Below are 13,403 nucleotides of genomic sequence, written 5' to 3'. Positions count from 1 at the left end.
ATAACGTGATAGCGCGCGGATTTTTTTTCCCCTGCGTGATAGCAATACGCTTCCGTACTGAGCTGTTGGCTTTAAGTAACTGAGCAATTTAGTTGGATAGCACAGTACTAATGTCTGAAAATAAACTGCTTTAAAGTCACCATCAACCAGAAACTAAATAATATTTCTGTTTTTATTTCAGATTTAATCAGTCGCACACTTAGTTCTTATTAGTGTTTAAAAGAGGACGAGTTAAAACACTGTTTAGTCAAAGTTAAACATGAAACTTCAACGTTCATTACAAGTGGCCCTTCGAGGGCCACCATAACGCTCATGTGGCCCTCAGTGAAAATGAGTTTGACACCCCTGCACTAAACAATAAAAGCTGTAATTATATTTTATTGCTAAATGCATTCAGTTATGAAAAAATTTGACGCTAAAACTCAAGTCGTCACAAGTTGCAAAACTATACATCTTTTWCAAATAAAAWCTTAAAATTTCTCTTTTTGTTAGAYTCTAACATGTCAGTGTTTTCCCTGCCATAATTCACAAAAAAACTCAWAAATGGAAAAAAATGCAGTTCCATCCATCAAATCTAATAATGACACAGGTTTGTTTTTACAGAATAACCTCTGGTCCCTACCCACAATGCCATGCACAGAAAACTACTAGATGGTCTATTGTGATGGACTGAAGATAAAAAAAAATCTGCAATCAAACTGAGATAATTAAKACTGACTAAATTGCACAAACAATTTTGCACAGCTCTGGCAGGAATGTACCGTACATGTTGCAGTTTACTCTATAGAGATACCAAATCTGTTTTATTCCAAGTGAAGATTTAAAAAAATCCAACTAGTGGCCAAATGTTAATAAAATAAAATAAATAAAAATACTGTTCTGCTAAATTAATAACCCTCCTGCTGTACTTGGGTCAAAYTGACCCCTGAGGTTTCTGTTTTACAGCCTCAAGGGTTAATTTGACCCAAGAACAGCAGGAGGGTTGAACTGACTTTTTTAATTTGACCCCTGGTAAACAAGGGAATATGAAGGCAAAACCTATTTAAATTCAATTAAACCCCTCATATTTCACTTAAATATCTTTACATTTGGATAAATTGTTGCCCAGTAACAGTGAGTGACGTCACCTAAAGTACAAGAGCCAAGTTTATGCTGTAATTATAATGAAAACATCATGTTTATTACTAAATGCTTATCTTGAAATCTCCTTTTCCCTTGACTCCCTTGTCCTTTTGATATTTCTCTAAAGACCAAAGCTATCAACAGGAAGCAGCCGATACGCTACCAGATGGACAGCTACGAGCAGCCGAGCAGGCGGTCGGAGGATGTGGCCGTAAAGGTCAGAGTCAAAGGCCACAAGTTGTGAAAGGGTTAGAAAAAGAGTGCATCGAATCCCAAACTGTACAACTGGAACAAATCTAACACAGATTTACTGGTCATAGTCCAAGTTTTGAACAATTTAGAGGGTTTACTTCAACAAAACATAAGAATAGGGATGTAATTTTACCAATTTATGTAAAKTACAGGCTAAATACAGCTTAGCTGTATCTAAATCATTTTGTCAGTTCTTTGTGTGTTCAGCATTCAGTAACTTCTCAAATGGCTGCCTGTTACATTTACAGTCCTCTTTGWAACGAGTCTATTTTAGACACTGAAGAATGGGGGTACTGTTCTGATGGAAATGATTGGGGGTGTTTTAAAGATAAAAGCATGGAAGGAAGGTTTAAGCTGATAAATTATCATCTAGAAAAACTGGTTGAGTCTTAAAGTAACCCAAAGATTAACTAATTTGGTGGTAATATGTTGTATGGATTTAGAAATGCTTCACTTGTAGACTGTTTATTAAGTAATGAGATTCATACGGTTAAAGTTCTTCAATTCTAAAGTTTTATTTATTAAAACAGGATCCTTTAGAATCACCTTTAGCAGCAATAAGTTGAAGTAAATGTTGATTTTGTCCCACAACTCCTCTTGTAGACATTTGTTTCAGCACAGYATTTCAGTCAGGCTGAAGCCTGGTCAGGTTTTGCAGATTCAAAGACCACATGGTCATTCTGTCCTGATGTTTAAATTATAGATCTGAAAGAGGATATGCTTTTTTTTCTTCTATGACTTTATATGTGACATGTTCTTTGTTGGTGTATCTGTGTTTGTGTGTATTCACGGACTCCCTGTTCTGTCAGGAAGTGTWGAACTCACCAGAGAATTTGTTGCCCCTTGAAGAGGGCTTGAAGGGGGCTTGTGAAAGTGTCCAGATTTTTCTCAGCCACTCTATAAAGGCTCCCCTTCCTGTCTCATCCCTATGGAGTGACACCACTGTCCAGACGGCTGTCCACTCATTCACGTCCAATATGCCATTGTGTTCCCACACTAAGCGGCGGGTGAGGTTTCAGCAGCTCATTGCGTGTAGTCAGTGCTGGCTCTAGCTGTTTTGGTGCCCTAGGCGAGTTGAACTATGTCCCACCCATCCCAGTTTAAACCCCTAAAACAAGTTTGACAGTGTAAGGTACTATGGTAAACTTAGATTTATTTGCTTTCCCGGAAAGCAAATAAATGACAACATACATGTCAACTTGTATGAATTGTCCGTAAGTTATAAGGATTTTACATCATTTTGCAGGTATACGGACGTATAGGGCAATCTCACRGATTTTTTCAAGTCTTACGGATTTTTTCAAAACCTCATTTTCAAATTTATCTAACATGTCAGAGCCTGTAGGATGATTWAAAAAAACAATAAATAACATTAAATAGCCATCTTCCAACCTGTTCTGCCGGTAGAAATAAGTTTTGAACTTTTTCCACTCTCCTTTCCTCCTGCTTCGCAGCGGGCGCAGTGTGTTATAGGTAGAGTAGTTTATTTTTCCTGTAATACTTCATTATAGTTTTTTAAAACAAAGCTAATTCAAAGATGCGCTGAGCAGAGTTACAACCAGGGATTAAAATAATTACTATTTTTTTCTGCAGTTTGGCACCCCCTCCAGCAGATGGCGCTCTAGGTGACCGCGTAGTTCGCCTATGCCAAGAGCGTGTATTTCAAAAAGACTTCACTTTATAATGCTGCTGTGAGGACTTTTTTTTTCTCAACAGTCTGAACGTGAAAACTCCAATTTTTTCAGTCGGCTCTGATTGCAAAACTTCAGAACTGACATGCAAACATGTAGCATCCATGTTTTGCTAATTCTGTAAACAGTACGCTGAATGTGTCACCTTATTTCCTGCTTGTTTGGGTCACATTAGTGCCGTGTACAGTTCACACAGGAGTCTGAGGGAGGTTGCATTCAAAAAACGATGTGAACGTCCACGCAAAAAACTATTTGAGCACAAAATCTGAATCAATAAGACCTCGCTTAGTTTGGTCATGAGAGGTTGAATGGCTAAAGACTTCCCTCTGCCTACATCCCCCAGAATGCCRTGCGGTTCTAGACTGCAGTTCAGTGAAATTATTAAAAWTCTATCAGACTCACTTTGTATTGATTTTGATCACGTGTCTATCGTGGTAGATATCATTATTGTTTTATCGCTCACCTGTACTTGGAAGTAATGTAGCACAGCTGCGATATCTGTGGCAGTAGCGTCATGCTAACGTGTTCTTCAGCACATAGGTCTTAAAGCAGTGTGAAAAAGATGTGACACACAAGGCTTGTTTAYAAGACATCTTAGTTCGAGACTGAGACGTGTTCTGGCTGCTTTGGTCCATTCTGACGTGTGGCAAGGTGGGTCGAAGAGGGTCTRCCTCTGGTGCTCCTCTGTGCTACAGAGTGAGGTAGTAACCAAGCTTTTTTCTATTAAATCTGTCRTTCTGATGAACTGATGACATAGATGTAACTGTTTGATTAAACAGCAACAGAATTATTACCAAGGGAATTTTGATGACACACAGCAACTTTATGGTCAGTTTATTTTATACTACAAAGAGAATCCCTATAGCAAGTAAATTCAGTATTTCCTATGATCGATATGAGGCAGACATTAATTGTGTTGCGCTCCACTTCAGCCCATCTGACCTCTGCTCCACACGTCTTTTGGTTGCGCACTGCCTGCCTCATTTCTGAACGCTTACATCTGCGTGGGCCGGCTCTGTCTGTGATTTATGAATGACCAGAGGCACGATGAATGCAAACTGGTCTGTGCAGCCTTCTTCACAGAACTGTCTGATGAATGAGCCTAGTGGCACTGACAAAAAGACAGGAAACAGGACTGGAAGTGGTGGAGATGAAGATGCTGAGGTTCTCCTTGGGAGGGACGAGGACGGATAAGATTGGGAATGAGGTCATCGGAGGTACAGCACAGGTTGAAGAACTSGGTGAGGAAGTTAGAGAGACCAGGCTGAGATGGTTTGGASATRTCCAGTGGAGGGACAGTGGGATGGTGGAATGATGTTAGAGATGTTACCAGGAAAAAGACAATGAGTTCATGTATGGATGCAGTTAGAAAGGGCATGAAGGGAACTGGAATTAGGGCAAAAAATAAATAAAGATAAAAAATTGACATTAACAGGCACCTTTTTAAAACTGTAGTATGCAAAGTTGTCCTATATGTAAACACAAATGCATGCTAACATTAAGCTTCAAATTATCTGCAATCAAAAAAATTTAATGTAAGAATAGCAGAGTTCCTGCAGCTTTATGCTTTTTTTGCATTAATTTATACAACTCTGAACCAACAGTCAATGGGCCTCATGCAAGAACATGTTCGTATTCTTATCCTAAATTTCTCTTACTTTTGTTCGTACAAAGGGTTCGTACGAACATGCCACGTCAGATTCAACAAACTCTTCTATCTGCAGGAAAAGTGTGTAAATGAGCTGCGTAAATTCCACCTGTTCTCTCCAGCTGCTCGTGCACGCGAGAGATTAGCATAATTACTACCCCAAAAACACCACATAACGCCATGTTTCCTGCCTCAGATACAAGGAAGTGTTCATTCATGAAAATGACAGCGAAAACTAAAAAGAAAAACTTTACAAGTTCAGAGATTGAAGTCCTGCTGTCAGAGATCCAGAAAATAAAATCTGTCATTTTTAGCAGGTCAGCTGTGGAATAACAAGAGCTGCTAAAAGTATAAACAACAGTGTTAAATCATTTTCAATTATTCAGAAGCCGCAGTGCTACGCACTGTACACCCCCCTCCAAAGTCTGGCACTTTGGAGAAAACCCAGGACTCGCTGGAGGGATTGTGTACCCCCTCTGGCCTGGGAACGTCTCGGAGTGCCCCAGGACGAGCTGGAAGGTGTCGCTGGGGAGAACGGGGTCTCCTGCTGCCCCCGCACCCGATAGTGGATAAGCCGGCCGGACGGACAGTTTATATTGTTAGTCTAAATTATTACATTTAAAATTATAACTCTAATTCAAGCAGAATAGCCTATTGTCTTAATATACAATCTTAATAACATAATTATGGAGTGTGATTTATTTTCAACTCAAAATATCTTCAAACTAATGAAATATAAGGTTATTAGAGAAGAAAACCCGTCTGGATAACAGCAGACTGACTGCTCGTGAAATATACGACAGGTCTGGACCACTCGTAAATTTTGTTCATWTCTGAAAAAATCTTAGAATACGAAAACATTGGTGAATGCCACAAATTCTCCTAAATCACTCGTACGCACAATTTAGAACAAATCTGTGCGTACGAACGGTTCTTGCATGAGGCCCATTCTGTTTACTTGTTGTCATGCTTCTCCTCCCTTCTGTTCTGGTTCCCTCCCTCTGCGCTGGTTTGGACGACTTTCTGCTTTGGACATTTTCATTTCTTCCCACAGTAGCCAAGAAACAAATCTGCGCTGTCCCAAATTATCTGTTTGTTCTTATTTCTAGATAATCAGTTTTATTTGAAGCTCAGTATTTTCTGATGAGAAGTTGGGGGATGAAGAGCGGTTAAAGATTTTATTCTCTGATCCTCAATATTTAATGAAATAAAAGATTTTTATTCCTTTTGGGGATCGGTGACGTGTGGAGAGGGTAACTGTGGAGGGAAAAGTTTCAGGGAACTGTCAGATAAAATAAACATAAAATAAACAAATAAAGGCAACAGATGGGTGGAATGTAAACTGGGGAAGCAGGAAGAAAGGATGCAGACCAGTGATTAGATGCTGCTGCTTGCTCATTTCCTGAACAGTTAGGACATTTGACACGTTGATAATTCTGCATTCATTCAAACTACACTAAAAACTTAATTTGATGACTCAGTTGTGWAAGAGTWCAGTCTTAYACTTCTTATAACAAAGTCATAAGAGTAATTTATTTAGCAAGGGATCTCTTTTATTTTGGGTAAACATTCCCCCAGTGCAAAATTAGTTGTTCACAATCAAGTGTAGTCTAGTGATTCTGTATGATTTGTAAAATAAATGATCGCATATTTATGGATCAAATCAAYATTCACTGACTGAGAGCCACTTCTTGTGTCCATTCATTTTTGCACTGGGGGAATGTTTACCCAAAATAAAAGAGATMCCTTRCTAAWTAAATTACTCKTAYGACTTTGTTAWAAGAAGTGTAAGACTGAACTCTTACAGTTGCCATGTTTAAGCTGTTGGGTCATAAGTTGGGCTGGTTTGATCAAACACAGTATTGGGTCAACAGGTCTGAATTGACGGTTGGGTGGGAGATAACCAGACATTAAAATTTATCGAGRTTTCAGACCCCTCTWGTGACCGTTTGTCAAAAAAGCAACCAGTGACGAGTCCAACGACATTTTTTGGTTWTATTGGAAACCTTTGAAGTATATTAATATTTAACATAACACTGGCTGTACCACTCTAATTTAATTTTCTCTTTTTGATTCTRTTCAGGTGAGCAATGGATCATTCACCTGGGGAAACAACCTGCTGACGCTGTCAGACATCAGCATGCGCATCCCCACAGGTAGAGCTGACGTTTGTGGACAGATTAAAACAAACTGAAAACYGCAGAAATAAAAAATRMATAAATAAAAAGACAAGCTTTAAAAGTACTCAGATTTTGATATAAATGAACACTACTGTCTAAAGGTTAGGTAGCAACACATASAGTGTGGTACATAATAGACATCGTCAAATATGTTTTCACCTTTTTGTAAAGAAAAGAAATCTTTAAAACCAAAATCTGAAAGCAAAGACTGATGTTTACAAGTTGATTTTTAGGCAGTTTTAAAATTTTATTACATTACTTGTTAGTTTAAAGTTATTTTAATGACGATTATGGGATTTTCTCTCATTATTGAAAAGATACAAATTATTTTGCCACATCTGTCACTGGTGCTCGCCATTAACAAAATGGCTGAGCTAAAATTGTGCGTGGTAGGAGCTGAGATTCATCCACAATAGAAACACATTTCAAATGCTAACAGATCTTGTAAAGTTTTGCTGYATTAAATAGAATGGGCATAAAGTCATTTCACAGTTTAAAACAAGTCTACGACTGTTTCTTCTCAATCTAAAACTGGTATGAAAGTGGCAATATGCATTTCTTTAGGGAATGTTAAACTATTATTTCTGCTGTATTTCCTGGAATTTTTTTTTAACCTGTTAAGAATCAGTTTACGTTTTTTCCCCTAAGCTAGCACTGTGTTTTTTATGATTATCTTAGACTTAATAATGTCCTTTTGTTTATCAGTTCTGCCCCGCCCACTTTCACCTTCTCTTAGCTCTTTCCCCAGGTGGTTGTCRTTAAGTTCATTAGTGTTTCCTTTACATTCTGTTCTCCTCCGTGTGCTTTCCATAACCACTCATGATCTCACTCTTGTATTCTTGACAACTGTTTTGTAAACCCTGCACTACCACAGTTTATCTTGTAAATAAATTAGTATTTCTTTGTTGCTTGAGTTCCTGAATCCTGTCTGCACCCTGGAGTTCAAAACCACCTGCAGTGTTGATAATCTGGACAGGTTATAGGTTAAAAGGTGAAGTAAATCTTAAAATTTTAAAGGATGCTGTTACCTCTAGATTTACAGTCGTAGTGTTGGGTGGATGGATTGTGTTGTACGTTGCAATAGCTTATATAAATCTCTTGCAATCTGAGTCGTGCTACGACTAAGCAAACAGGATTTTCTGTTCTGCAAATGTGCTCATGTCCGACTCGAAGCTTCTTTTCCTCCCAGTTTGTTAAACCAAAGTTTGCTCCACCAAGTGCGGAGACTCTTTCAGGAGTGACGGCGGAGATGAGGCATGTGCTGYGGACGTTTAAATTTAGAGAAGGAATGATGTCATGAGAGGTGTAGCGTTTCAAGGAATTTTTTTGTGTTTGCAACGAGGTAGTTGCTCTGTTTGAACCGTCTGACCTGCGATTCCACTTTTAGATGCTAACAATTCTGTTGTAAAATGCGCATTAGTCTAGTTTTGCTACTTTTCGGGGTTTAAAGGGATGTTTTGCACATGTCCAAGCAGGGTTCTCTAAAGGTTATAAACAGTAAATATTCTACAAGTTAACCCTTTAAGAAAGTAAKTTTGGAGAGTTTAATTCTGGCCGAACAAACTAACCATTATGTTGAGTTGTTTCRGTAAGGTTTCTGTTATTTGTTCTGTCTCAGGTCAGTTGACGATGATCGTGGGTCAGGTTGGTTGTGGGAAATCCTCCCTGCTGCTGGCCATGTTGGGGGAGATGCAAGCCATCGATGGACGGGTTTACTGGAGCAAGTGMGTGACTTTAACTGCATTTTGCATTGTCTGTTATGATACTACTGTTGTATCATGAAGGTCTTTTTATTATAACCTAACTGACGATTATTGGCTGCATTATTTGACCCGTTTCTTTAGTAACAAAAACGAAACTTGAATRCATGCAGTTATAGGATCCGTTTTTATTATGTGTCTTTGAGTTTTTTCACTTTAATTTAACCTGAAGTTAATAAAATGCTGAATTATTTAGTGTTTTGTGGTAGAACAGGTCAGTTTATTTTATTTTTTTATCTTTAAGTTATATTTTACACTACAATAGAATTCTGACAGTTGTTCTTGATTTTATATTCCCTCTATAAAACATCAGATCTGTTAAATAATTTGATGTCTCTTTCCAATGTTTTAAAAAAAACAGATCAATGTTCTCTGAGTCTGTGCTTCCACTCTGTATTTCTTCACTTGAGAGAGAAGATCACGACAGATGCCAGCTGCAAATTAACTTTAGTGTGAATGTTTGGGTGTGTCTTTGTGTGTGTCTGTGTGTACTTTACCTCCTGCCTTCATTAAAATCAGGCTGCCTGATTGTGAGGTGGTCCACGAGGGGAACATCAGGTACTTCATCTCTCTCTGGTGTCATCTTTCTTAAACATTGGAGTGATTTCTGAATGGCCTGAGGCAGTGAGGGGAGGGGSTTTGAATCCACCCCWGATGCATCTTTATGCCACAAAGYGAGGTAGTAACAGAGCCGTGACGGTCAACATGTAAACAGATAAACCGGTTGTGTGGCTCAATAATCCTCATCCTCAGTTTGGAGAAATAAAGATTTTATCCTGTGGAGCTAACGGCTAGTCTGAGCCGTGATGTTGCACTAAAAAATACAATAATAAATGTAAATGTTGCAAAAKTTTAATAACACTGGAGCTGCCCAGACATCCAGTCTTGAACATTTTATGTGATTTATAATCAATCAATAAAGAAACGGGTGATATTAGTGGCTTTTGGGATGCAACAAAGGTTGCTTCCAGGACATGAGCCATGGCTGGGCTGAACACATTCACATGATGTGATTCAGTGTTTGTACGCTGAGTTCGGCGCTCTGCTGGATCAGATCAGAATGTCGATTGTGTAGCCGTAGACAATTTCAGAGTCAGTTTGAATTCCCCCCGAGGCGTGTAAAGCATGACACATCATTGTCGAAGAAGTCACAAAACCTAATTATCGCAGGCGGACGATGATTGAATCAGCCCCATCGCCTGTCTTTCCTGGGTGGGAAGGTTAATTTGATAAATGGGCGAACATGTCATCGCTGTCTGTGGTTTGACATGAAAACATTTTTTTACGTTTGATTCTGCTTTCTCCCTCATGTCTTAAACACAAAGAAAACTCCTTGCTTTTCTTTGTTTTTGTCCCGTTTCTTTGCTGTGTTGTTTTTTTTTTAATCACATTTCCACTCACAAACACAAAGTTCAATTTAATTCTAACCAACATGCTGACTTTGACAGTTGGTCAGGGACAGAGGAGTCTGAGGAGGACTTTGGGAGGTACATCTTCTTCTTCTGGCCTCCTGCTTTTTTTGTTTCAGATCTCAAGTGACCTTTTGACCCCTCATTCGCCTGCCCTGCTTCTCCTCCCATCCGTTTTAACTTCATTTGTTGTTGCTGTATTTTAACTAAGAGAAGGGGTGGACTTTACTTCAGAAGAGATTTCCTGCTCGCTCTGTTGCTCACGAACACAAACTTATTCACTAAATCTGTTTTCTGTTTGACATTAAACTATGTTAGGAATGAACGCATCACTGTAATCAAAATGCAGCATGGTTTATAAAACTCATTGGATATTTTTGGCTTCTATGATGTGGTATATGAAATCATTAAAACAGGGGTGCCCGACGTTTTTTGAACCAAGAGCTACTTTTGAAGTYGGCAGTTTGCCGAGATCTACTCGACCAGTCTCAGTATCAAAAAAACATAATTTGATCTCCCCACTCCTCACTTCTTTAAAGTAAATAAAACAGAACGTAATGTGTTGCTAGTTTTATTTAATTTAAAGTATTGTCAAACAAAACTATCTTCTTAACCATATATTTACCTACAAWAAAAGAAAAGATAAAATCCTTATTTAACTCCTGACAGAGAAACATAAAAGTGATGGTCGAACAAAAAGGATCAATTTTTTTTTACGAGGGCTGAAAACCTTCCCAGTGAGAACCACAGAGTCAAATAACTTTGGAGCACGGGAACTGGTGTCCATCAAAGAACTCTTCTCTCTTCTCTCCAAACAGGGGAGGAAAAACAAAACAAAAATCTATCAGGGTCAACATGGCTACCACAAGAGTGCCGCCCTTTTTTTTCAAAATCAAAGCACACAATATAAAACTCTCTCGCAGGTGGTTATAAAACCCGGTGCTGAGCTTCCAGGACCAGTTTTACCTGACAAAATCTGTTCCTTTTATTGCCTGGAAGTGATCCATCAGGTGGGTTTCTGAATTTTATGCATTATTGCAGAAATATCGCCCGCCAGGGGTTTCTGGCTAAATTCAGGCGGGAGAGCAGGTACTGAATGCAGGACCATGGTTCCACCTCACTGGATCTCTTCCTTTTATTTCCCTGCATCAGCACAAGCAGCCCCGTGCTGGAATTCAGCTGTTTCACCTGCCGGAGCTCGCCCGACGACTTTTGATTGCTTATATCTCCACAGGGGAACGTCCCAGGAACTTGCAACCACCTCCAGGTTGTAGCGGAGATCCAGAACATTAAAATGAGCCTCTCCCCCCCGGATCCGACGCTCAGAGCCGGCGCTAGAGGCTCCGGAGTAAATTGAGTACTACATCGCCCGCCAAAGCGCCTTTTTTGGCCGGTCATTGGTTAATAGCTCCACGGGGGAATGTCCCAGGAACTTCCAACGACTCCAGTTTGTAGAGGATGACCGTAGCTTTCCAAAATCATCTCACTTTCCCAGATCCGATGCTCAGAACCCGCAGGAGAAGCAAACGAAGGTTGAAATTTCCTCCCAAAAATGCGTGTAAAATGCACTAAGTCGTGCATAATTTGCTTATAGCTCCGCGGGGCAACATCACAGAAGCTCCATTCAAGTATCAGCTTGTAGGGCAGAACCAGAGCTTTAAAACCCGACCAGCCACTCTTGAATCTGATGCTCCTAGCCCGGGGAGAGGGGCTAAAACCACCCTTGGCGGAGGTCCGATGGTGCCTAATTTTGGAGGTTTTTCCACTTATATCTCCACGGGGGAACGTCACAGGGACTCCACTCAACTTTCTTCCTGTAGGGGAGAGCCAGGGCTTTAAAACCCGATCATTCACGCCAGAATCCAACGCTCCCAGCCTGGGAGGAGGGGCTAAAACCACCCCGGTGGGAGGTCAGACGGTGCATATTTTGGAGGTTCTTTGCTTATTGCTCCGCGGAGGAAAGTTGCAGGGACTTCATTCAACTTTCACCTTGTAGGGCAGAACCAGAGCTTTCAAACAAGACCAGCCACTCCAGGATACGACGCTCAAAGCCGGTGCCAGAGGCTCCGCAGCAAGGTCGCGCTGCGCGGGCACCTGGGAATCAGCTGGCGGGCGACGAGTCACCCGCGAGCGACTGGTTGGGCACTCCTGCATTAAAACATCACTTTCTCCATCTCAGTGCTACAGATACTGCTAACAAACATTAACTAAGCTCTTCATGGTATTTCCTGCATAGAAACAGTGTTTTAACACGTCCTTTTATAAACACTGAAAAGTACATGTACGAGTGATTAAATGGGAAATAAATAATACAGAAATACTATTAAAAATAAAAGTAGGAGTTTTACTCACTGTTGAGTTGTGAGTACCATCCATCTTAAATTCTGAACTCTTCCTCTTTCTAACAGGGAATTCCCACTGGAGGAACATTCCAGTTTAAATTTACAACCTGTAAGTGGGGAAATTCCCACTTCCCAGTACAACTGGACCACAGCAAAAGTAGCCAGTAACTGGCATTTGAACCCTGTACACCTCAACCTTGTGGGTAAATTAATCAGCATGCATTATGGGTGATGTAGTTTATGGTTAATTCTGGCTCTAAAGCAGAATACGCCTTTTAAAAGATATTAATACATCTTTGAAGCTCTCGTGGGCAAAAAAAAATGCTGTGGCTGGCCACATTTGGCCTGTGGGTCTGGATTTGACACATGTTGTAGATGTGCATCCAATCATTTATTTTTAAAAGTTACAATCTGGTCAATGGGTTGTGGGATATTTTGGTGACAGACAAATAAATACACAGAAATGCACTCAGAGGCAAACATAATGCCCGTCTTTTGCCTTCTGGTGGCAGGCAATAACGTCATTAAACAAGATGCTGCAATTCACTAAAATAATTACGTTCTCACAATTTGAGGAGGTATAAAAGCAAAGCTGTGTCCACACCTTCCAAGGACCAATAGTCCAAAGTAAATTCAGACAATCTTTAATCAAATTTAGTTTTTAAATCACAGACAAGCAGCACATTGTTAATATGTTTGTGTTCAGGAGCAACGGCAGCGTTTAGTTTTATCTGTTCATTATGTTTCCATTGTGAATGTTGGTTTTCTGCACTGATCCCTGAGTGGTTTGTTTTTATAATGCTGGGAGTCGTTCTGCTACAGATCATTCAAATCTGACTTGTGCATCAGTTTGATGCTCTAAAACACATCAGCTTTTTTAACAGAAAAACACAAGTTTTGGTTTATACACTATGTACAGTATTCATTTGCTGTATTCCAAACTGTGCAAATATTAAATTGTGTAATATGAAATTATTATTATTATTATTATTATTATTA

General features: G+C 39.7%; 1 protein-coding gene across 1 annotated transcript in view; it reads left to right on the top strand.

Annotated features, from left to right (window-relative positions):
• Positions 1-13,403, top strand: part of abcc9 (ATP-binding cassette, sub-family C (CFTR/MRP), member 9) — a 72,323-nt gene that overhangs the window by 22,860 nt on the left and 36,060 nt on the right. Inside the window, exons 15-17 of the mRNA XM_014030065.1 lie at positions 1,250-1,339; positions 6,797-6,869; positions 8,512-8,617. Of these exons, the coding sequence (XP_013885519.1) occupies positions 1,250-1,339; positions 6,797-6,869; positions 8,512-8,617 (269 nt within the window). The remainder of the gene's footprint in view (positions 1-1,249; positions 1,340-6,796; positions 6,870-8,511; positions 8,618-13,403) is intronic.

This window comes from Austrofundulus limnaeus, unplaced genomic scaffold, assembly GCF_001266775.1.
Source record: "Austrofundulus limnaeus strain Quisiro unplaced genomic scaffold, Austrofundulus_limnaeus-1.0 Scaffold994, whole genome shotgun sequence".
Taxonomy (NCBI): domain Eukaryota; kingdom Metazoa; phylum Chordata; class Actinopteri; order Cyprinodontiformes; family Rivulidae; genus Austrofundulus; species Austrofundulus limnaeus.
This window is presented reverse-complemented; position numbering and strand designations above follow the sequence as displayed.